The 26,982-nt window shown below is 34.9% G+C and overlaps 1 protein-coding gene across 1 annotated transcript; it reads right to left on the bottom strand.

Annotated features, from left to right (window-relative positions):
• Positions 1-507: 507 nt before the first annotated feature.
• IMMP2L (inner mitochondrial membrane peptidase subunit 2) lies at positions 508-26,584 on the bottom strand. The gene is given in 2 exon segments (XM_078149971.1): positions 508-615; positions 26,450-26,584. Coding segments are annotated over 2 exon segments (243 nt in total).
• Positions 26,585-26,982: the final 398 nt, after the last annotated feature.

The raw sequence follows: 26,982 nt of genomic DNA, 5'->3' as shown, positions 1-26,982 counted from the left end.
CCTATAATTCTAATTAACCCATGATTCATACAAGTGAGTTAATGTGTATATTGTGTCATAGAGTTCCATGTTACACTTGTCTGGAAATATGATAAAAACTATGCATTTAATACATGTATATTATTATAAGCATGGATGAGAAAAAGTAAATAAGATGGATCAAAAGCTTGTCATCAATTGTATTAAGTACTATAACTAAAATTTCTAATTATGTGAATTAATATCATTTAATAATACATCTTTTAACTACAGTAATGCATCTATTAACTACAAAAAATCTCAGTGCATGCATTCTTCTTGATATGAAGGAAATAAAAATTTCTTCCAGAAATTAAAGGTAAATAAAGTTGTTACTTTCTAAAAGCTAACTAAAAGATACATACCATATTTAAAGATGCATAATTTACTTTGTTGCTAATAACTGATCTTTCATGAATGATGGACTACACATGGAAATCAGAAAATATTCCATTATAAATAGAAAAAATAAAAAAGTTTCACTCTTACTTACACCAGTGACAGAATATTACCATGGTGCACTTCATAATTCCTAATTTTCCAGTAGTTCAAAAGCACTACATCACGTGCGTGGCTCCATCCAGGATTCAAAGAAGGCTGAAAAAAACAAAAATAGAGAGTAATTAAATGATACTGTATACAGTCTGTGATCTTATCAATGTGAATATTCCCTACATTGTCATAAGTGTATGTCCCTCATATTTTCATGTCTCATAACATTCCACTAGAAAGAACAAAAATAATTTTTCAAGTATAGTCATTTTCAACGAATTCCAGTTCTATAAAAACTCCAAATGCCAATGGAGTTTTCCAGAAGGCTAAATACTAATGCAAAGATGATAACTCAAACAAACAAATAAATAGATGAACAGATTATAGATAAAGAGTAGAATCAATGTTGGGTAGGTAGATAGACAGACACAGTAAATAACTATATTTAGGATGACAGATTTAGAACTGGAAGGGATCTAATGACATTTAGGCCAAAAGTTTCATTTTGCTGATGGGTTAACTAATGCCCCAAGTTAAGCTACCTGTCCAAGTCAATAAGCATTTTTCATGTTCTTGCTATGTGCCAGACGTGGTAAGGAATATCATTAATGCACTCAGGATGCAAAGAAAAAGGAAAAGAACAAAAAATAAAAATCTTGCCCTGAAGAAGCTCACCTTTTAATGGGGAAACAACTTATATAAATCAGGTCTTGGAAAACAATGACAATAATAGCTAGTATTTATACAGGACTTCCAGATTTACAAAGTATTTTACATATATTATTTTATCCTCAAAACAACCCTGGGAAGTAGGTACTATTGTTATCTCAATTTTGCAGATGTGAAAACTGGGGCTGAAAGAAGCTAAACGACAGGCCTAGGATCACACTGTCAATGTCTGAAGTAGGGTTCAAACTCAGCCCTTTCTGACTCCAAGTCCAACACTCTATGCACTGTGCCAGTGAGCTGCCTCAGAACGAATGAAAGGTAACCTTCAAAAGGCTAGTACTAGAGGTACCATGAGAATCATCTTAAAGAAGATGGCATGAGATGAGTCTTAAAGGAAACTAGACATGATAAGAATCAAGGGTTGGGATGAAGAATGTTTCAGGCACAGAAAACAGCCAGTGAAAAGCCAAGGATATAGGAGATAGATTGTACCGTACGAGGGCAAGTAAGACAGTGTGGCTGGATCACAGAATTCATGAAGGGGAGAAAAATGCAAAAATACAAATGAGTCAGTCAATAAATATTAATTAGGCACCTACTATGTGCCAGGCACTATATTAAGCACTGTACAAAGCAAGACAAAAGATAGTACCTGCTCTTAAGGAGCTCAGAGTCAAATGAAGGAGACAGGATAAATTGGAAATAATCAACCAATGGCAGGCATTAGTATTAAGGAAGATCAGAAAAGACTTCCTGTAAATAGTGAAAATTTGGCTAGAATTTGAAGAAAGCCAAAGACAGAGATGAGGAGGGAGAGAATTCTTACCATGGATAACAACAAATAAAAATGCCCAGAGTTGGCAGATGGAGTGTCTTATGCAAGGAACCACAGGGAAGCCAGTGCCACTGGAACACAAAGTAAATGGCAGGGGTGGGAGTGGAAGGAATATGAAAACTGGAAAGTTAGAAAGTTTAAAAGACTAGAGAGTTATAAAGGGTTTTAAGTCCCAAAGAAAGGATTTTATATTTGATCCTGGAAGTTATAAAGAAACACTGGAGATTACTGAGTGTTGAGGTGGAGGACAGGGTAACAAGGGCATACCTATACTTTAGGCAGATTACTTTGGTCAATATGTGGAGAATAGACTGGAGGAGAAAGAGACATGGCAGGGAGACCTACCTACAAGCTAATGCAATAGCCCAGACATGAGGTTATGAGGGCCTGGCCCAAGGTGGTACTAGTGTCAAAGGAGAGAAGGGGGCTTATATGAAAGATATTATGAAAGTAACATTGATAGGCCTTGGCAACAGATTGATATGGAGGAATAAGAGAGTAAGAGACAGCAAAAAATCAAGGATGACATCTAGTTTTTTAGCCTGGAGGATTAAGAGGCTAGTGGTACCATCAACAGTAACAGGGAAGTGTATCCATCAACTGGGGAATGGCTGAACAAGTTATGGTATATGAAGGTGAACAGATATTATTGTGCTGTAAGAAATGATGAAGTAGATGGTTTCAAAAAACCTGGAAAGACTTGTGTGAATGGATACAAAGTGAAGTGAGCACAACCAATAGTACAATTTTTAATACCAACAATATTGTAAAAATAAATATCTTTGAAAGACTTTGGAACTCTGATCAACACAATGATCCACCACAAATTCAAAAGACCCATGATTGTTCCATGCTATCCTCTTCAAGATGGAAAACTAAGAACTTAGAATGCAGATTAAAGCATATTTTCTTTTCTTTCTTTTTATTTCTTTATGGACATTGCTTATTTAGGAATTTTTTTGCTTGAATATATGTGTGTGTGTCTGTGTGTGTCTGTGTGTCTGTGTCTGTGTCTGCGTCTGTGATGTGTATATATGTATGAGTTTTGTTTTTCCTGTCTTCTCAGTAAGGAAGAAAGAGGGAAGAGAGAGCAAGACAATTCAGAACTGAAAATAAAATAAAATTCAATTTTAAGAATCAGTAATAGGGAAGTTGGAATAAAGGGAGTATTTTGGTGGAAAGATAATTAGTTTCTTTTTTGACATGTTGAATTTAAGAAGTCTATGGAACATCTTGTTTAGATGTCTATTATGCACTTTCAGGGAAATCATTTTGGTGGCTGAATAGAGGATGGATTGAATTGAGGAGAGACTTGAGGCAGGTAGACCCACCAGCAGGCTATTTTGATAGTCTAGGCATAAGGTGATGAAGGTTGGCAAAATAGTGGTGGTAATGTCAGAGGAGAGGAGGGTGTATATGAGAGATGTTGCAGGGGTGAGATTGACAGGCCTTGGCCACAGGTTAGATATGTGGGGAGACAGTGAGGAGTCTAGAATGATACCTTGGTTGTAAGCCTGAGGGACTGAAAGGATGGTACAGCCCTCTACAGTAATAGGGAAGATAGGAACTGGGGAAGGACTTAAAGGGGAAAGATAATAAATTCTGTTTGGGACATGTTTAGTTCAAGATGTCTACTAGGCATCCAACTTAAGATGTTTGAAAGACAGTTGGAGATATGAAGTTGGAGGTCTAGAGAGAGGTTGAAGCAGGGTAGGTAGACTTAAGAATCATCTGCACAGAAGTGGTAACTACATCTATGGGAGCTAATGAGGTCACCAATGAAGTAATATAGAAGTTGAAGAGAAGGGATCTCAGGGCAGAACCCTGAGGGACACCTATGGTTAGAGGGTTTAATGAATGAAGCTCCAGCAATGGAGACTGAGAACGAGCAGTCAGATAGGTATGAGGAGAAGCAGGAGAAACCAGGAATGGTGTCCTGAAAACATAAAGAGAAGAGGGTATCAAGAAGGAGAGTGACAAAAAGTATCAAAAGCTGCAGAAAAGTCAAGAAGAATGAGGCTAGAGAAAAGACCATTGGAACTGACAACTAAATAATCATTGATAACTTTGAAAAGAGCAATTTCAGTGAAATAAAATTAGGCAAAAGTTGGAGAATAAGGGGTTGAGGAAAGAATAAGAAGAGATAAAGTGAAGGTACCTATTGTAGACAGACTTTTTTGAGTTTAGCTATAAATGGCTTAAGAGATAAAGAATGATAGCAGAGAGGCAAGGATCAAGTGAGGGTTTGGGTTCTTATTTTTAGTATGGAGAATATATGGCCATGTTTGTAGGCAGTAGGGAATGATCCAATAGGCAAGGAGAGGTTGAAAATTAGCAATAGGCTGAGGATGACAGAGGGAAAATCTGTTAGTGGAAATAGGATGGAATATGATTTCTTGAACAAGTAGAACAGTTAGCATTGGTGAGGAATAAGGCCACTGTAGTTTCTTGATAGGTCAAGTCTGAGGAAAGCCTTAGGAAAAGCACACTTTGGTTGCTCAATGGAGGATGGATTGTATGGAGAGACTTGAGGCAGGCACCCCAAGCAGGCTATTGCGATAATCCAAGTGTGAGGTAATGAAGGTCTGCACCAAAGTGGTGGCATTATCAGAGAAGAGAAGAGACCAAATTCAAAAGATGTGGCAATAAGGAATAGTAATAGGGAAGTTAGGAAGAGGGAGGATTTAGGGGAGAAGATAGTGAGTTCAGTTTTAGACATGTTGATTTTAAGATGTCTACTGGACATCCAGCTTGAGGTGACTGAGAGGCTGTCAGAGATATGAGACTAGAGGATGGTATAAAGGATAGAGCAAAATGGATAAATCTGAGAATCATCAACATAGAGGAGGTAATTAGCAGCATAGTGAATAGGAGGCAAACAGACAGACAGTAGGAGTTATCCAGGATTGAGGTATGCAAGGTATGACATGTTTGCCAATGAAACAGGGGAAAGGATTCAAGAACAATGAATAGCATAGAATTGAATTTGTTCAATAAGAAGTCAAGATTAGGAAGCAGTCAGAATTCAAACCCAGAACCTTACACAAATCTGTCAGTCTTTTTACTATCCCACACTGATTGCATATTTATTACAAAAGAATTATTTCTCATCTTCTATTCTACCATAATGTATTTGGTAAAGCAAACTATCCTAGTCTTTACCAAAACTCACTATAGGCATGGGACAATATTATTCCACTAAAAGTAAATTAATAAATTTTTCCCTTGCCCTTCTGATATTCTTTTTTCACAGAAGCAAAAAGGGACCTACAGTTTGGATTTTATCCAATATGGGAAAATTTAGCCAGGTAGAAGTGATGAGAACCTTCAAAGAAAGTGACCATAATGCCCAAGGAGAAGATGTGGATATAGACAGACATGGGTTCTGAACTTTAGGAAAGCAGATTTGAAAAATTTCCAATTATTGTATCCTGATACATGATTGGTAAGATCCCATAAGCAAGAGTTTTTTAAAAAAGAAACTAACCTACAAAAAGTTTGCGAAGTATTCACGAATAAAATTTTGGCAATACGGTAATAAAAGAGAAAGGAGTTCTCATAATTTGACCATTTTGTAGATGCTCTTGATCTTTTCCTACCTGCTAAAAAAAAAGGAATGTGACCATGTGATCAGCAAGATGCCTTCTACCTCCAAAATTCCATAATTCTATGAAAATCAGACTTGTACTTTTCTTTGTCCACTAGAATTAGCATAGCCATAAAAATAAGCGAGAAATGCTAGACTATTAATAATCACTCCAGGATTTTGCTTTTGAAATGTCTTCCGTAATTTCATCTTAGCTTTACATGCATTAAAATATCACAGGGCATATCATTTTTGGTCAACATAGCTAATCTCAAAAGCACTAAAGGTTTTCTCTGTATAGGATTTGAAACTAAAAATCCCTGTTCTTGAAGCTTAAGAACTGGAACCTAATATTCCATTATCCTGTTAAAAAAAATGGTTTAGAATATCAATTAATTTGGCTTTCTAGAGACTTATACAGTTATAAATTTGGAGCAACTTAACACCATGGAGGAGTGAGCTATCTTGCTCTCACCTTTTGTATTTCTTCATTTAATTTTAACACAGATTACTATACACTGACTTTTATTTATGTGGACAATGTAATTCCTTAATTTAATTAGATGCACAATGTAATTTTTCAAGCTATGTTGACATCATTGCATGAAATTGACCCTAATTTCTCAAATGTTATCAGAGGACTATAAGGTCTCAAATGCACTACAATATGGAATGGCATTGAGTACAGGACCAGCAACTGCCAGTATGTCTGTCTTCTAAAGATTAGTCATTCATCCCTAGTGTGCTTCAGTTTCTTCATGAGTAAAATGGGATAATAATAGCACCTACCTTGAAGGGCTGTTGTGAAAATCAAATGAGATAATATTTGGAAGGTGTTTAGCATAGTGTCTGGCAAATCAATTCAATAAAAAATTTATTAAGTGCTTACTATGTATCAGGCACTGGGCTGAGAACTAGGAGAACAAATAAGTAAAAAGAAAAACAGCTTCTGCTCTCAAGAAGCTCAAAATCTAAAGGGAAAAGACAAAAATGATACAAAATCAATTTAATCTTCTCTGTGATCCCCAGTGTTATTTTTTTTCCAATTGTACATTCATTCCTGAAATTATAGTTGGGAAAATGGGAAGACCTTCTTGTCCAGTTTCAGGAGTGAGAGGGGAAAAAAGGGAGAAGCAAATAAAATTACATGAGACATAAAGGAAGGTAGTTCATTATTATGAACATTGGTCTTCATAAAGAATTATGTCTAAAATACTAGTCACTGTGTGAATTTGTTTCACTTCACAATACATGTGTGGATATATATGTATATATATATATATATATATGTTGTGTGTGTGTGTGTGTGTGTGTGTATATATACATATATATATATATATTTTAAAGAAAGATTTTTTTCTTTCTTTTTATTTTCATGAGGGAGGTGTGTGTGTGGATGGGTGAGGAATAGTTATAGAGCTGGCCAAGAAATACAGAAAAAGATTTTATTGAAGCATTTTTAAATGCACAGAAGATGATAGAAAGAAGGCCATAAGGAAAAATAAAGTTATGTGTTAAATTTATTATGTACTTGAAAGGAAAGAGATTCATATTTTCATGGACACTGTTACTTTCTGTTCTACTTTGAATACAAAATTATTCATTTGTTTATTAAGTTGAGAATTAAAAAATTATATTAAAAATAAACTGTTATCTGGCCAGTTGCCAGAGGGATGGTGTTGAATTGTTCTCTGAGAGGAAGGATCAAATCCATCATGAAGGTTCTTAAGGCCACTTCCCTTAGAATGTTATATGAATGCTAACTCAGGTTCTTTAAGAGAAGGAGAATCAGTTGCCAATACAAGATATCCAAATAAGGAGGGAAAAGCTTGAATTAATAATACTGCTAGGTATGAATAGATATTATAATATATATATATATGTATATCCTTATTTGTACTAAATATATTATTATATGTTATATTATATTTCATACATGCATATATGTTCTAGCATGCAATATCAATTCCATTACTTTTCCCAGAGGAAGAATGGTATTTTTAGTTACAAAACTTTAAACAGCAAATACAGCATCCTCATACATTAACAAAGTCATAGAAACTACAAAACACATAGTACAAAACGAATCATGACAGTCATAGTTTAATAGACCCTATAACATCTGGTACAGTAGATAGAGTAATAGTTTTATAAACAGGAAGACCTGGATTGAAATAGTATCTCTGACACATATTGCCTATATGACCCTGAGCAAGTCACTTAATTTCTCAATACCCTCAGGAAACTACCCAGGCTTATCAATATCAGAACAACTACTGCTGTGCCCTGGTAGAAGGCATTTCCTCACCTCCTATGAGTTTCCTACCCTAATAAATACAAGGATACAAACAAAAACAATATATAAGTAAAGAAGAATACTCTAAATGTGATACTGACTTATTCACAGTTTGGAACATAATGAATCACTCATTTTCCATCCTCCTAAGTCCTGATTTTACTATCCTATTTAAAAGAGGTTTATAAATCTATCTAGCTGCTCCTTATTAACACATTATTTTAAAATTTTTATAGCTCAGTTCCTCTCTATCTAAGCTATCTTAAATCTAAAATAGCAGAAACTAAAAAGAAAGAACAAAATATTTAGCTTTCCTGATCTGCTGTGATGACACTGAAATGTTGTTATCAAATATAAAACATTTTTCTCTAGCAAACCAGAGAACTAGATAGATAACCTCAATTAATTATAATAGAAATCATCTATGTATAAATAATCCAATGTAAACAGCCAATAAATCATTAACTATTTTTACACATATAAAGTTCCTATTTATACCACAATAAGGTATCCATATGTCTCTGCATATAAAAGATCTGCATATTAACAATCTTACATGTCTCTTCCACATGTAAAAGATCTGCATATTAGTAATCTTTAGTATCACTCAAAGATTTGACTTTTTTGCCAACAAATTTTGCTTGTTTTTTTTAAGCATTCTCTTATTCAGTTGAAACACTTTCTCCATCACCTCTAAGAAACCAGTTTCCTTCCAGTGTGGTTTCTTAAAGTAAAGAAATATATTTGGAGTTGGGCTACATAGAAAGATAAATGAAAACAATTGTATAAGTCTTCATTGAGGCTGACATAGCTGCCAGTAACTGGCTCAAATAAGAAAAATGCTCATAAGATGCCTATATTTAGCAATGGCACATGAAACCTCTAAGTTAGAAGGGCTAAAAGAACATCAAAAACAATCTTTTCAATTGTAATAATATTATAATTAGACCAGATAGCAGTATTTATTGAATATCTACTCAATACACAGCTTTAAGTGCTGTAGGGGACATGGCACCTACCCATTAGGAACTTAAAATCTACTGGTCTTTCCACTTCATCCTATCCTCCTGACCCTGGCCATCTAAAACTCACCAGGGACGGCTGGGAGGCAGGAAGACCCACCTCCACAGGCAGACAACCTGGAGCCCCAACTACTGGAAATCCAGAAAAGAAAGTTCTTGCCTCCAAAGTCTTTGGCATTTTCAAATGGTGTATATCAGAAACTGATGTGATTTTGTCAGTGGAAATGACATTAACAAAGTAGCATTACCATCTGCTTTGCCACTGTACCGTAAGGACTTTGGGACTTTTCCCTCTGACTTCAACTGAAACCTCCTACATGTGTTGTCTCCTTGATTCGAGTGGGAGCTCCTTGAAAGCTGAGAATGTTATACATTTCTATTTGTAGTCTCAGTGCTTAGCACTATGCTTTTCAGAGTAAGCTCTTAATGAATGTTTTTTAATTAATTCATTTTTATGAAATGAGCAAAAAGCAATACAAAATAATGTACATTCATGTGCTAAATAGTTGCTATTAACTATAAATGCTACTAAAGGAGTTCAGAGAAGAGTAAAAACAGTATATTCTGGAGTAGTCAGGAAAATTTCATGGGGAAAGTAAAACCTGAACTGGGCCTTGAAGGATGAAGCAAAATTGGGAAGGTAATTAATGATGAACATGGCACATACGGGAATGATCCGGAGACTGGCATAGAGTTCATGGTGGAAAGTAAGATAAAATAATAAAATGAGTAGGTAGAGTACAGTTAAATTATGAAGTCTTAAAAAAAAAAAAGGAGTTTCCAAAACATGATGAAAAATATGGTCTTCAGGAAAATTTGTCTTATGTATAAGATTTCAAAAGAAAACAATGGAATCAGGGAAACTAGCTAGAAAGATTCTGCATTAATTCAGGCAGGAGTTATGGGACACTGAACCAAGCTGATGATAGGAATAGGGATTAATCCAAGAGCTAATCCAAAATTAGATCAGAAATGTATAGAGCCTTCAAGGTTCTGTGTCCAAAGGGAACTAGAATAAAAAGCATTAAAGGTGACAGTTGAATCCAAATAAGATTAAATTCTGCTTAGGAGAAAACAGAAGGCTGTTAACATCTCCTTAAAGGATGACCAAAGTTCAAAGGCAGAAACCTGAAGAGGATCCAATCATTGAGAAAATGCAGGACAAGTGAGAGAAAAAAAGCAAAAATAAATAAAATTTCTTATTACTAGGGTCTAAGAAGGAATGAAAGTATGTAGAGGGCTCAAAAAGAGTCTGTGGTAAGAAGGACTGCACCTGGGATTAGATTCACCAAACCCTCTCAATTCTTTTATAGACCAGAGTCTCAAATCAAAACAACGTGATCCAAGGAACATTTTGAGGTTTTTCACTATGCTCTACTCCAGCTGTTTTAGAAAACCTGTAAAGGTAGTGCTAGTTCAAAATGATTTAATAGATTTTTTTAAAACTTCTATTTGAGATTGCATGACCAATATGATTATAAAGTATTTGCTTTCAGCAATCTACAGCAACCCAAAAACCTCACAAAAAGTAATTATCCACTATTACGCAAGTACCAGAAACTGCATTCCCAAGATAAGGAAACAAATATCTCACAACATAAGACAACATGAAATAAAATTAGGGAACTTAAATATTCTTACTCAGTATCTGGCCCTCAAACCATTTCACCTGCTGGACAGTAGTATCTAAGATAAACACATAGGTCTTCAGGGTCTGGCAGCAGAGATCACTGTTCATTGCTCACCTATGGCAAAGACTCAACCTGAACATACCGTCATCCATAAGAGTCAATAAGTTAACAATGATTCTGACATTCTGCATGTATAAGATTCACAAAAAAATGGCAATTATTCAAGAAGCAGTGGAAGAAAAATCATAATAATGTACTGTTGGTGAACCAATGCACTGGTCCAGGTATTACAGAAAACAATTTGGAATTAAATCCAAAAAGTCATCAAATTATGTACTGTTCAATGTGGTGATACCCTCAATAGTCATATAATCTATAAAAATAAAGGATCCACATTACACATATACTTACAGCTGCATTTTTTGTACTAAAGAACTGGAAACTAGAGGTGCCCATCAATTAGGGGATGGCTGAACAAATTATGCTATATGAAAATGTTATGCCATACGATATGGCAAGAGATGGGTTCAGACATATGTGAGACTTGTATAAACTAATGGAGAGTGAAATTAGCACGTGTGATATGGTTATAGATTACTTACTTTTTCTCTTTTTGGACTACCTATGCATATCTTTGGACCACATCTATTAGCAAATAGTTGAACATGTTCCCAATATATCCTGGATATAAAAACTTTACAAAAGAAATCTATTACAAAGACCCTCCCAACCTAAGTAACTATTTTCCTTCTAATTTTAAATGCATTGATTTCATTTGGGCAAAAAATTATTTTACGCTATCAAAATTATCCAGTTTTTCTCTTGTGAGCCTCTCTATTCCTTGTCTGGTCAAGAGTTCTTCCCTTATCCACCATTTTATCTCTTTATCTGCTCCTTTAATTGTTTTATGATATGACCTTTTATATCTACATCATTTATCCAGTTGGTATTTATTGGAGTATATGATGTGAGATGGTGGTCTAACCTAATTTCTTCCAGGCTGCTTTTCAGTTTTCTTAATTTTTTTTTCAAATAGTAAATTCTTTCCCAAGTAATTAGTCTTTGGATTTGTCAAACATTCTGCTACCTTGTTGTTGTTGTTGTTATTGTTGTTGTTGTTGTTTTTCCTTTGTTCTCAAAGAGGACAAATGATATCAGGAAGGTGATGTCTTGATTAGCAAGTGAATTGGATTTAAGCGAGGTAGGGCTATGCAAAAGTCACCATTCTCACTCTTTCCTCCAGAGCCATCTGGATCCAGTGACAAGATATATATCAGGATAACTGGAGTTGACTTGCTTCTGGATTATGTATACCTCATCTTTTCCACTGATCAACTTGTCTCTTTTTAAACAAATACCAAATAATTACTTGCTGTCCAGTTTGGTATTTACTATTCCTAGTATGTTTTTCTTCCCATTTCTTTTCACCATATCTCAAAATTCTTGATAAAATAAAGGAATAAAATTCCTCTAGGTAAATTTTGTATTTTTTCCTTAGCTTTATTAAGTAATCTTTTGGTAACTGGATTTTTATGACACTGAATAAGTTAACTAAATAATAATATTTTATTATATTGATACAACTCAACAATGAGCAATTAAAATCTCTCCAATTATTTAGGTATATCATTATTTCTATTAAGAAAATTTGTAGTTATAATTATATAATTCCCATACTTTGTTGGATGAACAGCCAAATATTTTATCCATTCTTTAGTCATTTTAAATGTAATTCCTCTTTGTATCTCTTCTGTTGGGTTTTGTTGGTAATATATAAGAAGGGCTGCTGATTTATGTGGTTTTCTTTTATATCCCATTTCTTGCTGCAATTGTTAGTTTTAATTAATTTTAGCTGAATATCTAGGATTCCCTATGTAGACCATGCTAACATTTGTCCAAAGTAATCATTTTATTTCCTCTTTACCCACATTTTCCCTCATTTTCCATTTTCTTGAATTTCTGAATTTATACCAGATAAATCATGGTCATGGGCTTTCTTACCTTACCCCTGATTTAGTTGGGAAGGATTTTAGATTTTTTCTACCAAAAAAAAAATTACCCTAGGATTTAAGTAGATGGAATTTATTATACTAAGGAAAGAAAGCCTTTTTAAAAACAGAAATGGGTGTTGTCTTTCATATCAAGGTTTTTCTATGTCTACTGATGTTATCGTGTGATTTTATTTTTGTCATTAACATGAGCAATTATATTTATAGTTTAATACTGAACCCAACCTTCTATGTAAATTCAATGTGGTCACTGTGTAGATTCTTTTAATATGTTACTGTAGCCTCTTTGCATTTAATATTACACTCAATATTTTTGCATTGTTATTCATTAGGGATGCCGGTCTATAGCTTTATTTCTCTGTTTTCTATCTCCCTGGATTTAGGTATTAGGAACTTGATTCATATGAGGAGTTTCATAGAATCCCTTCTACTTCAATTTTTATAAGTAGTGCAAAAAATTACTGAATCATTATTTAAATATTCAATAGAATTCAGTAAATAATAACAATATAATAATAAACTAGTTCTAGGCACACTTTATGTTCTGAACAGTTAATAGCTTTCAATACCTTATATTTTCTTCTTAGAATTTCTAATACATCCTGTATTGACTACTTAAAAATTCTTGGTGCTTTAGCTTAATTCTTCATAATTCACAAAATAATTCATAATTTCTTCAAATTTATTTTAAAATACATCATGACCATTAATGTCTTGACAACAGCAACAATGTCTTGACCATAACTGTAATAAATGTAAATTTTAAAATTCTCCAATTTAAAAAAGACACCGATTGATAATTGCCACAAAATTGTTTATATAGACAGAGGCCCCCCAAGAAATATTTTCCAAGGCCCCATTTACCCTAGGGTGGTCCTGAATACATCCAAAGTACATATCTCTGTCTTGGGCAGGTAAAACATGAGTGGTGAAGCTATCACTTCCTTCATTTAGAATACTGTGTCTGTTTTAAAGTAGTCTAAGATTATATGAATTTTTTTTGGCTTCCATACAATACTCTTAATAAGCCTAAAGTATATTAAAACCTATAGATCTTCTTCAGATGAACTGCTTGTCTAACCATACTCCCTCCATCTTGTAGTTATGAAACTGAATTTTTGAACCCCAAGTGTAAGACTTTTGCTGTATTCCTTTTGAAATTTTGATTATCTTCAGCCTCATGTTTCAACTTCTCAGCATCTCTCAGAATCCTTACTCTGTCATCCAGTTTTGTGGCTGTGCTTTCCACTTTTATATGACCTGGAAATCTGATGAGCATGCCATTGATAACTTTGTCTAAGTTACTGCTGAGAGCATTCATTAAATAGCACAGGGCCAAACATGGATCTGTGAGGCAATCTACCAAAGAAGAAATCCCTTTTAAGTTGACACTAAACAATCATATATTTCACAAATAAACATATTTAAAAGCTGAAGACAAAAGAGACCAATGAAAAAAATCAGATGAACAATGTAAATTAACTGCTACTACAAAGAATTTTCAGTGTTCCCTTTGTTAGTGAAAAAAAAGCATTAGTTTTAGAGTCAAAAGGTCTAGGTTCAAATCCCCAATGAGACTGTTACTATCTGAATGACCACGGGCAAGTGACTTGACCTCTGGACTTCAGTTTTTTCCCACCATAACATGAAGGAGTTGGTTCAGATGATCTCTGAGGTTCCTTCCACATTTAAATCCTATGATCCTATTAAAGAGTTAACTATATTCTTAAACCAGGAAAAACCACACCTCAAAAAACTTTTTAAAAGAATGGGAATAATAAAAAGCAAGGGGGAGAACACTTTGAAATGTTTTAGATTTTCTATCAAATTTCACTTAAGGACAATATCTTATTTCTCTTAGTTTCTGGGCAGTACTGGCATGCAATAAATATGTGTGTGTGGGTAGTGTGTGCCTTTAAAAAACTGTATATTGGGGCACCTAGGTGGTGCAGTGGATAGAGCACTGGCCCTGGATTCAGGAGGACCTGACTTCAAATCCAGCCTCAGACACATAACACTTACTGGCTGTGTGGCCCTGGGCAAGCCACTTAACCCCATTGCCTAGCCAAAAAAATAAATCTACATATTAAAAGGCAAATTCAATTCAATATAATAAGCATTTTGTTAAATACCTACTATTGTTCAAGAGATTGGAGATTAAAAAAATAGAAATAAAAAAGATCCCCACCCTTAAGGAACTGGCATTCTACTTTAGATACAACATGTAAACAGATAAATCATATAATTTGATGACAGAAAGAGAAATCAGGAAAGGCTCCACATTGGAGGATACCAGAGTTGAACCTCAGAAGAGGCAGTTCAAAATTGGAAGAGGTGCCAAAAGAAAGTTCCTAGGAATACTGTAGCCAAATTCCAGAGTTCCCAGGTCAAGGAGAAAATATTGCAAGAAGCCAGAAAGAAACAATTCAAGTATTATGGAAACACAATCAGGATAACACAAGATTTAGCTGCTTCTATTTTAAGACACCAGAGGGCTTAGAATATGATATTCTGGAGATCAAAGAAGCTATGATTAAAACCAAGAATCACCTACTCAGCAAAACTGAGCATAATCTTTCAGGAGAAAAAATGGACATTCAGTGAAATAGAGGACTTTTAAGAATTCTTGATAAAAAGACCAGAGCTGAATATAAAATTTGGCTTTCAAATACAAGACTCAAGAGAAACAAGAATAGGTAAACACGAAAGAGAAACCATAAGGGACTTATTATGGTTGCACTGTTTATATTCCTGCATGGAAAGATGATATTTGTAATTCGTGAGATCTTTGTCAGTATTAGTACAGTTATAGGGAAAAATTATGTGTATAGATAGATAGATAGAGGGCACAGGGTGAGTTGAAGATGAAGGGGTGGCATCTGGAGAATACAAGGGGTGAGAGAATTATACTGGGAAAAGGAGAATGAGAGAGGGAGAATGGGGTAAATTATCACATAAAACAGACAAGAAAAGACTTTAAAAGTGGAGGGAAGGTGGGAGAAGGTGAGAGGGAGTGAGTGAATCTTATTCTCATCAGATTTGGCTTAAGGAGGGAATGCCATATACACTCAATTGGGTATGGAAATATATCTAACCCTACAGGAAAATAGAGGAGAAGAGAACAAGAGAACAGGGGGAAGATAGAGGGGAGGGCAGATTGGGGGAGTGGGTAATCAGAAGCAAACAATTCTAAGGAGGGACAGGGTCAAAAAAGAAAATAAAATAAATGGCGGCAGGATAGGATTAAGGAAAATATAGTTAGTTTTTCACAACATGACTATTATGGAAGTGTTTTGCATGACTATACATGTATAACCTGTATCAAGTTGCTTGCCCTCTCAATTAGGGTGGGTGGGGAGGGAGGAAGGGAGAAAATTTGGATCCCAAAGTTTTAAAAATAAATTTTTAAAAAATTGTGTTCCATGCAACTAGGAAATAAGATGTACAGGAAATGGGGTATAGAAATTTAGCCTGCCCTATAGGAAAATTGAAGAGGAAGGGGATAAGAGAAGGGGGTGCAGAGATAGAAGGGAGGGCAGATTAGGGGAAGGGGTATTCAGAATGCATGCCATCTTGGGGTGGGGGGAGGGACAAGATGGAGAGAAAATTTGGAACTCAAAATCTTGTGGAAGTGAATGTTGAAAACTAAAATAAATAAATTAATAATAATAATAAATAACAAAAAAAGAATTAAATCAAGGTCTTGGATACAAAAAAAAACCATAAAAGAAGAAAAAAACTGGAAGAGGTAGATTAGAGGAAAATATCCATTCTAAGCCTGAGGACTGCCTGTGCAAACACAGCAGGAGATGGAATTCTGAGTTAGGATTCAGAGCACAGCAAAGAGGCCAGTTCAGTTGGAATATGGAATGCATGAATTCAGTATATTGTCAAAAGTGAATTCATAATTTCAAAAAGTTATGTGCAACTCATAACTCAACCTACTAATTTTGACAATATAGATTTTCATTTTATTATTGCATTTGAGGCTTTTCAAGTATGAAGTTATAACTGCTTAGATAGGAATGGCAATGCTAAGAAAAGAATGTAAGCAAAACTATAATGTCCTATAAATTTAAAAATGGCACTTTTGAAACCTAATTGCAAAAAAAAAAGTAATGATTTATATGTCAGTATACTGCTAATGATAGTACTGTACCATATTTGAAGAGTAACAACAGACAAAAATGGGATGTTGTTTTAAATATATACACAAGTATAATTTAAAGAACTTAATTCTTAGAATAGATCTATTCACTTAGCTCAGTACCAGGAGGCCAATGAGAAATCTTACTACAATATTCAGAAGCCACAAAGAATCCCCTCTTTCTGATTATCAAATAATAACATATTAATTGTAATTCAAATATAAAATTGGATCATAGGAAATGAACTCTTTTCGATAAAAGGAAAGCAGTTTTCTTTAATTACAATTGAAAGGATTTTCTATTTCTGTTGATGTCACCACTATTCAACTAATCTTCCAACCTTAAAACCTCAGATTTCCATTCCCTTACTATCAATCCTTTCCAAGTCTTACCAATTTTCACCTCCACTCATACTGCTACACTCCTTATTCTGGCCTTCAACACCTATTGCCTGAATTCACAGTGCAGACAGGCAGCAAAGCATATAGAATATTGGACACATAATAGTCAGAAGGCTTGGGTTTAAACTGTTCCTCATAAGTTGATTTGTGATGTAATCCTAGATAATTCACTTAAACTCTCAGAGACTCAGTTTCTTCATATCTAAAATGAAGATGAGAATATTTGTACTACTTAATTAACAGTTGTGAAGAAAGTACACTGGAAACCTTAATCATTCTATCTGCTTCCAGTCCAATCATATTCAAGTCCTCTTTCACAAAGCTGCCAAAATAATACTTCTAAGACAAAGGTCTGATCATGTCACTTCCTTGTCACTTCAAAAAACCTTCAGTGGTTCCTTGTTTCCTGTAGAATATCCTTAGCCTATCATGTAAAGCCTCCACAATCAACTTGCAACCTGCCTTTCCAGGATTATTTCACATTACCCTCTTTCATGTACTCTACATTCCAGCTAAACTGTACATTTAGCTGTTCCCAGGTCCTGTTTTGCTTTCATGAATTTGTCCAGTTTATATCCTCATTTCCTGGTATGTACTCCCTCATCATTTTGTCTGCTGACCTTTCTTTTTCTTTAAGGACAAGCTTTATATTATATTGACTGGTGTACACATCATATCACTCAACAGACTGTAAGCTTCTTGAGCATTTAGAATGTTGTTTGCTTTTTCCAATCTTTATATATTCAGCAACTGTCATGGTACCTAAATCTTAATAAAAATGCACTGAATTAAAAAAAATATTTGTTTATTTTCCTGTGGTGGATAGTGTGTTTGCTTTTTAAAGAGAAATATCAAAATAAATTTTGCAAATTACATAGAATTAATGATACCAAGTTCCAATCCTCTGGACTTCTCCATCATGCCCCAAAACCTCTTGATCCTAGAAGATCATTTCATCCCCAAAACTCATGACTTGGAAGCACTCTATGCCCCTGGAGCCTCTCCTTCTGATTGGATAGTGGAGGGTTCATCCCAGAACCTCAATTTACAAGGAGGACACCCTGGCCAGCCATCTCTTCATTTCTTACCAGGATATACTCCTCTGTAATTTTCCATCAAGCCCAAGCCAAGTACATTCTGTCCCTACCTGTTTTCAGCTTCCTTTCATGTGTTGTATTCCTTATTAGAATGTAAGGTTCTTGAGGCTTAGAATTATCTTTCTTCTTATTTGTACAGTCAGTTATGATATAAAACTTGGTTTTAAAATGCGAATTTGTCCCAGTGTGATTGATCTATTAGGGGAAAATGTGAGAATAACCAGAATTTTGTGCTTGCTTAACCAGCATTTTGTGGGTGAGAAACAGAAAGAGAATACAGAAAACTGGACCACTTCACAATAACTCACAAGTTGCAATCCTTCTTACACCCACTTCCCACAAGTAAACCTAAGGTTTTTTCCCCAAGATAAAGTGCCACATATAATGTTTATCTTCTGGTGCAGTAGGAGCTGTGGGCTAAAAAAAGGGGTTGGGACCATTCCAACCTCTTACCCCATTTTCCATTATGACTTACCTAGGGTTCTGATCCACTGAGGTCCCTCCCTCTCTTATCCACAGTGACTCAACTTTGCCAACTTGAGTCCCGTGAGAATCAGGCTGCAGGCATGGCCACTATTTATTGTAGTATTCATGTATTTCTTAACCACATAACATGTATAAAACTGATACCATTTTTTATTAGATTCCTGCCTTTTTTAAGTGTTAATGATGAAAGTTTTGATTGTTGTGTTAGTGTTAATAAATACTTACTGATGAATTCTAATAATACTTTAAAAGAAAAGTGGACTGATTGCTTGTATATGATTGTAATCTATCACATTGTTGAGTAGATTGAAATGATCAAGAATAAGTATTAATGTTTACAGTATGATTTTATTTTCACAATTCAATTCCATTTTCAGCAAATACTTCAGTGATGTACCTGCCAACAAGGGAAGGAAACATTTGTCAAAGCTTACTGAAATATTAGAAATGCTTGCTTTGTCTAGTTTAAAATAAAACTGGAAGTCTGTTTTGTATGAGTTTAAGCTAAAAATTCACTTTTCCTTTCATTTTTTTTCAAAAGACAGATTCAGATGCCATCATCTCAGAGTTAATCAACAATATGGATTCTTTTTTTCTAAATATTTAGGCTTCATCACATAACATAGCTTCCCTCATGTAGACAATTATATTCATTTTTAAATCTCTTCATCTCAATCTTTTATTCTTTCTTTTATTATTTGTTTTTAACATTCTTTTCTTTTTAAATTTTGAGTTCCAGATTCTCTCCCTCCTCAACCACTGAGAAGGCAAACAATATAATATAAATTATAGATATGAAATCATGCAAAACATTTCCATATTGCCATATTGTAAAAAAAAATAGAAAGCAAAAAAATTATACTTCAACTAGCACTCAGAGTTCATCAGTTCTCTCTCTGGATACCATCTTTTTTGTCATAAGTCCTTTGGAATTGTCTTAGAGCACTATTGATTAGAGTATCCAAGTCTTTCACAATTGATTATCATTACAACAGTGCTATTACTGTGTAAAATGAGTTCCCACTTCTCACTTCACTTTGCATCAGTTCATATAGGTCTACCTTTCATTCTTTCAAAAAGTAAAAAATACCTTTGCCAAAGCAGTCTTCTTTGCTTACAACAAAGAAAGAGCCACAAACTACTATCTAGTAAGCAGAATACATGTTTTAGAGGCCACCAGGAAATTTCAAAGGCTTTCTCAGAGCATGATTTCAGAACTTCAGTGTGCTTAAGAAACTTACAACCAATCCAAGTTTTACTAATCAAATCAAGTCAGTTTCTAATTTAGGATATGAAACCTCCATTTCCCTTCAACTATAGAAAGTATAATGGAAAGACCATAATATTTGCAGGTAAATATTATATTCAGTTCCTATATATCCATTCACACTGCCCCTTCTCTAACTCCAAAGCTAATCAAAATTTCTTTACAATTCTTTCTCCTTCAGTCCAAGTCCAATTCATATGTGGAAAACAGTGTTTTGCTGTGATTAGTTGAAGGTCTACTAGACCAATACAGCTATTCAGGCATTTTCAGAATTTCAACTTGAATCAACCTGATCCTCAACCAGATCTAACCTCCTTAGAAAATCTAGGGGGCCTTTAGAGGCCTTGGATTTAGGAGTCAGGCTTAATTTATCCCTGCTTAGGAATAATTGACCTCCCTACTTTAATTACTATTCAAGGCTTATCTATTCCAGAAGCCTTCCCAGACTGACCCACTTAATACTGCTTGTTGACTGATGAAAAGTTCTCTAACTTCCAGTTAAGTGCAATGCAACAGTTAGACAACAACAAATATTGGATAACTAATGTGTGCAGATCATTTAATGGGCGCTCTAGGACTTAACAGCACAGACCCCATACCCATCAAAAGCACAAATCCCATTCCTTCTGAAGTCTTTTCACTGAACAATTATCAAAGTTGAATTTTGCAAAAAGGACATAGGGATTCTCCAACAACTTTTAAAATATTAAAAAATTTCTTTTAAACTTATTTCATAAGAGTTGAATTCCCATCATTGCTAATATGCTTAAAACTCTCCCTAAAATCCCATGTACTCCACAAAATCTTCCTTCAGTGAAGCAACAAGTTAAGTTTAGCTCCTAGAAGAAGAGAACCCATCATATTTATACTCTAAATTTTCTCAGCATCTAGTAAAGTACAGTGTACCTAGTATGTGCTTAATAAATGTGTATTAAATTAATAAATCCACAATTTACCATAATATGCCACAAATCAATCTCAAGAAAAATAAATGTTCTCCAAGGACATTAATAATTCATCCATAACTTTAAAACATTCTAAGAAAAATCGTATTCAAATACTGCTGATGTAAAAGAAAAACCTTAATATACCAACAAGCTTGATGAATCAAATGGGAGAGCAGATGAAAGGTATCTAGAGATATAATAGACTACATAAAACATGCTCCTATCTGTGGTATCATAGGAATTAAAGGAAAATCCATAAAAGCACATTTCAAAATTATCACACGCCAACTTTTTCAATTTCACATACTTTGAGTGCAATAAATATGAACTAATCTATTTGAATTCTCTATTAATAACAATTTAGAGAACTACATAAAAACTACAACTTCCTAAGGGGCAAAAAGCTCAGATGAGGATTTGAGGGAAAGGTAATTTGAGAAGAAAATACAGACAAGCAATTAAAGTATGCTAAAAATTATATCCTATCTTCCTTTAACACTGATCTCTGCAGAATTATGGAGATTAGAATATAGAAGAGTCAGCATAGGATCACAGTTTGTACCAGGGGGTCCCCAGCCCTAGGAAAATGCAAAATCAGCTGTAATAGTGAAATTCCCCAACTCTATTTTAAGTGACTATGCATAAATCACAATATAGCTCTTGATGGTCTTCTAGTAACCATCTTGCCAGAAAGTCAAAACAGTAACAACCTACAATGATTACTGAATAATATTAAGCTGTCTCTGAGTTTAAAAACGAAAACACAGATTTAAAAAGAAAGCAGGCCTATTGCTTGCTTTTTTTTGGATAGAATTTTTAATTTCAAACTCAGCAGGAAAGAAGATAATCAGTGCAAAAAGCCAGCTAGGAGCCTAAGAGGGTTATTACAAATCTAGTTCTTAGGGACTCATTCACAGATAGCTTAAAGTCAAGACAATCACAAAGCCAATGGATGTGTGCTATTAATGGATAAAAGGTTACATGCTGTTTGAACTTCACTTTTCCTCATATGCTATAGTTTTGTAATGCATTCCACATAAATCACCTCTGAAGTCTACCAGAGAGCATTGTATTTTAATATTTTGAAGTGTTATCTTCTTCTAGTTAAACAGAGAAAGAGAAAATGAGATGAATTTTGTATAATTATAATTTAAAACTTTAACAAATGGTATGCCTGTCATCTAATCCACAAAATAGTGAATCTGTATTTTTTCAATTTGTATTAAGACATCTTTTCATTTAACTGTTTAAGTCATACATTCTAGTTTTGAATTTACAAAGTATAGATATTTTTACATTCTCAGCTAGTGGCCCTCACCCAGGCATCTCAATTCAAAGCAAATCCGAAATTTCACTTGTAAGGATATTAAAGGTCTCAGGATATGCTTTACCAATATAGCCCTATGTCCAATCAAATGGTCAGAAGAAGAGAGATATAAGGATACTGTCAAGGTCTCTCTGAAGAACTTTGAGAAACATGGGAGACATTGGCACAGGATCATCTGACATGGTGTAGCCATATCAAATAAGGCGCTGTGCTCTATAAGCAAAGCAAAATTGTGGTAGCTCCAAAGAAATGTGAAATATACAAATTTAGAGACATCTCCCTCCCAAGTAGTCACATGGACTATTTGTGCCTCACTTGTGGTAGAGCCTTCCAAGCTCATATTGGTATGGTCAGCCACAGCCCAACACACTGTACATTGAGCCTGACATCATGATGTTATTTTAGTCCTCTTCAAGCATGTAAGACAAACAGCAACAAGTTCCACATCCAGTCAAAACTCTAATTTGGGTCATTAAGTTGTGTCCAACCAAAGCACCTCTGAAGTTTCAAAAGTACACCATAACATTCTTCATATCCTATGTTAAACTGCTATTCAATACTGTGGTACTTCTTTTACAAAGAAAAAAAAACCTACCATTTTCAATGGTAATGACTTTTAATTTAAAATGATTCAGATGTTATGCCATGCTCAACCTTATGGAAAAAAAAGAAAATGTAAATAATAATCAACATTTTATGAGATGTTGTGAAAATAAAAGGAAGAAGATTTGGCAATAGATTGGATATGTAAGATGAACAGAAGTTAGAATTCAAGGATGACACTTAAGTTAAGCACTTAGGTGAGTGGTAGGATTATAGTGCCCTCAAGAGAAATAGGGAAATTTGAAAGAGGAAGTTTGGAGTAGAATCAATATTTTAGAGTGGTAGGAAGCAGAACAATAAACTCCCCTCCACAAAACTCCTCTAGCCATCTAAAGGATGTATCAGATGTTTCTATCAGACTGAATCCTGATGGGGAAATACAGAAGTTATGGTGAGTCATTTGTCTAGTGCAGCTTGGCATAAGGAGACTGACAAGGAAGTTGGCAGATACTGGGATTAGGCTAGAAGAATGTCACACATGAGTACTCAAGGAGAGGCTGTGAACCAGGGCAAGAAAAGTTACCAGACACATACCACTTCACCCCTAGATGTGGACAGGTGTAAAGCGGCAGCTTGTCACCCCCTACTCAGTTTTAGGTCACAGATCCAGAGAGGAATGAGGAGACTGGCACTCAGGTCAGTTACCTATGTAGAGATGCCTTAAGCAGTTTATCTAGAAAGGAGGAAATTCAGAAGCTACTGGGGCAGTGGTTTAGTTCAGGCTCCAGGCTCAGAGCAGGATCTCATTTGTAGTGTCTAGCCTAGCCTACAGAGGAATGAGTACAGGAATTCGCAAGGGAAACCTATAAATCTGCCATGGTGAGCTTTCCAGTTGGTTAATAGGGACTGAATCCAGCAGCCTTGCTCAGATTCACACTCAGGGTCAGGTACTCACAAAGCTCAAGCCAGAGAGATGAGGAGAGGACCAGCAATAAGACTTTGCACTGAATCACAGCACTCAGGAAACACTGAAATTTTACAGGTCCCCAGACTGTCCTCTGAAATCCTGGAATGACACAGCACTCAGTTTCCCAATATAGCAGCAACAGGACCAGCCCAAACTCCTTCTCCAGAAATGCTGCAGAGCCCATCCCTAACATAAAGTTTGAAGTCAGGAAGTAGTTAAAAGAATCAACAAACAAGCAAGAAAATAATCCCACCATAAAGAAGTATTATAGCAGCAGGGAAGCTGAAGGCATAAATTCAGAAGAAGAGAATGACTTCAAAATATCTATAAGCAAGGCTCAGAGAAAAAGATAGTTTGGTAACACACTTAACTTTGAATGCCTGGAAGAAACTGAGCAAGAGTTTTTAAAATGTTTTTATAAGTGGAATGTAATTGCTAAAGAAAAAATAATGAGAGCGATAGAGGAAAAAATCAGACAATTAGTAGCTTGACACAAGAGGTACAAAACCTTACCCAAGCAACAAACTCCCTGAAAATTAGAATGAACCAAATAGAAGCAAATAACTATATAAGGTGGCAAGAAATTTTAAAGCAATGTCAAAATACTGAAAAATAAAAGCAATATATAGTATTTCACAGCAGAAGCAACTGACCTGAAACACACTGAAGAGAAAAAAAATTTAGGAATCATAAGACTACTTGAATGCCATGATAAAAAAAAAACACCTCAAATATCCTATTTCAAGAAATCTTCAAACTGCCCAGATCTCTTATAATCAGAGGGCAAAGTAGAAGTATGACTAACCCTTCAGGCATCTTCTGAAGGAAACTCAAAAATGGTACTTTAGCCAAAATCCAAAGTTTCCAGGTAAAAGACAAAAATATTGCAAGCAGACAGAAAAATTTCGAGTAGTGAGGAGCCACAGACAGAATTGCACATGATTTAGAAGCTGACACTCTAAAGGAGTGGAGAACTCAGAATAAAATATTCTAGAAGGTAAAGAACATTATCTTGAAGCCAAGAATAACTTACCTATCAAAACTGAGTATAATATTACAAGGTAAGGAAAGGACTTTTAATGAAATAGTACTGCCAAGCATTCCTGATGAGAAGAGCAGAGCTGTGTAGAAATTTTGAAATTCAAACACAAGAGTGAAGAGAATCATAAAAAGGTAAACATGAATGAACAAAGGTAAAGGACTGAACAAGGATAAATTACTAACATTCAAATCTCAGGATATGACACGTGTTTCTTCAGAACCCTAACATCATCAGGGGTCACAGAGGGAGTATAATTAGACAAGGCCTGAAATCTGGAAAGACAGAAAAGGACTAGGTTATGAAGAGCTTTGAATTCCAGAGAATTTGTATTTTGATCCTAGCAGTGATATGGAGTCATTGGGGTTTATTGAGTAGGGAAGTAACATGAGACCTGAGTTTTAGGAAAACAACTTTGGTGGCTGGATGGAGGCTGGATTAGAGTGGGGAGAGATTTGAGGAAGGCAGACCCACCAGCAGGCTATTGCAGCAGTCCAGGCATGAGGTTGTGAGGGACTGCCCTAGAGCAGTAGCAGTATCAGAGAAGAAAGGGGAACATATATGAGAGATGTTACAGAAGTGAAACTGACAGGCTTTAACAACAGCTTGGGAATGGTGGAGTGAGAGGGAGTGAGGAGTTGAGATAACCCCTAGGTTGTAAGCCTGAGAGACTGGGAGGATGGTGTTGCCCTCTAAAGGGATAGGAAAGGCAGAAGTGGGGAAGGCCTTAGGCAGAAAAATAATGAGTTCTATTTTGGATATCTTTAAGAAGAAAATGTCTGACCATTCAAAAAGACCATTTCCATAAATTTTGTGGGTATACAATCCAGAGGATTTTCAGTGTGACTGAAGACAATCTTTCTGGTCTTCAACATGCTGATATCAGCATCTGAATATCTAAAATTACTGCACCAGTACTTTTCTATCTGGTTCACAGATACATTAATAATAAAATAATTAAACATCCCCAGTATCTACTCCTCCATAACATCCCCCACCAAAAAATGTAGAAATATAGCTAAGCAAAATAATAATAACAATAATAAGAGTAGACATGAGATATTTTCTAAGTGATAGACATTTGATTCAAATACCTCAAAGTAGTAAGGTATTCTTAACAAATGTTTCCTAGAATCTCTGTTTATTTCTCTAAGGAAAATCAACACAAAAAGTCATCTAACAAATTTTCTCATTCAATTTTAATCCTACTGTGGTTATTACATAATTAAATAGGGATAGGAACTAGGCCTATTATTTCATTAGCATAGATAACTGGCTGGTAAGGAAACTCCTCTTACTAATACAGGTTTGCACCTTCTCTGACACTTAGAAAGTTGCTGCCTAGAGCTCTGAGTGGTTTAATGGCTTAGCCAGGGCCATGTAGCCTGTACCTTCCTGGTTTCCGGGGTGAATCTATATCCTCCACACCACAGTGTCTCTCTACTTTACATAATATGTAGTATTCCAGAAAACACCAATAATTTAGTCAAGTAAAGCTTCATCAAAATTTGTCTCTTTCTTCTTGCATATGACTTTCAGTCTAAAGACTGGCTTCATCATGAAAACATTCAACTCGGTTCTCATTGCTAGCACTTTGTAAATAAAAAGCACATGTCATGTTGAATATATTAAGAATACTTAACAGAAATAAAGCTTTTATGAATCACACCTGCATTGAAGCACAGTCTACCCTTGCAACACAGGCCACTTGATCCAGAAAAGTTACTGTCACAGGCATAGCAACAAAGAAACCTCTCACAAAGGCCTTCAAATATCATCTCCCAAAGCCTTGCATCAACTCCATTCCTAAAAAGATGAAGGAAAAAAAAGGTAAAAATCACTCATAAGAATAGCAGGAATTTTTCAAAAGAGGTCTTTTGCTAGATAAGTGAATTAAACAGGTAGGAAAAATATCAGAAATTCAAAACAAGTATAAGATAAACATATAGATACATAAATATATATGATATACATAAAGCCAAACAATGACTTCTTCTCCTAATACATTTTCATACTGAACCTTTTTGTACTAATAGAAAATCTTTGATTTAAAGCCCTAATGACAAACTCATTAACTCTGCTAAGCTGTTTACAGCAATGCATTAAGATGAAGTCCAGCTAGGTAACCTCAGTGAAAAGCTTCCCTCTACAAGGCAAAAATAATTAGAGAATGATAAATTAACATAAAATAAGCATTCTAAA

Source organism: Phascolarctos cinereus, unplaced genomic scaffold (assembly GCF_003287225.1).
Source record: "Phascolarctos cinereus isolate Bilbo 61053 unplaced genomic scaffold, phaCin_HiC Scaffold_1;HRSCAF=81, whole genome shotgun sequence".
Lineage (NCBI taxonomy): Eukaryota > Metazoa > Chordata > Mammalia > Diprotodontia > Phascolarctidae > Phascolarctos > Phascolarctos cinereus.
Note: the sequence above shows the minus strand (reverse complement) of the source record. Positions and strands in the feature narration are given on the sequence as shown.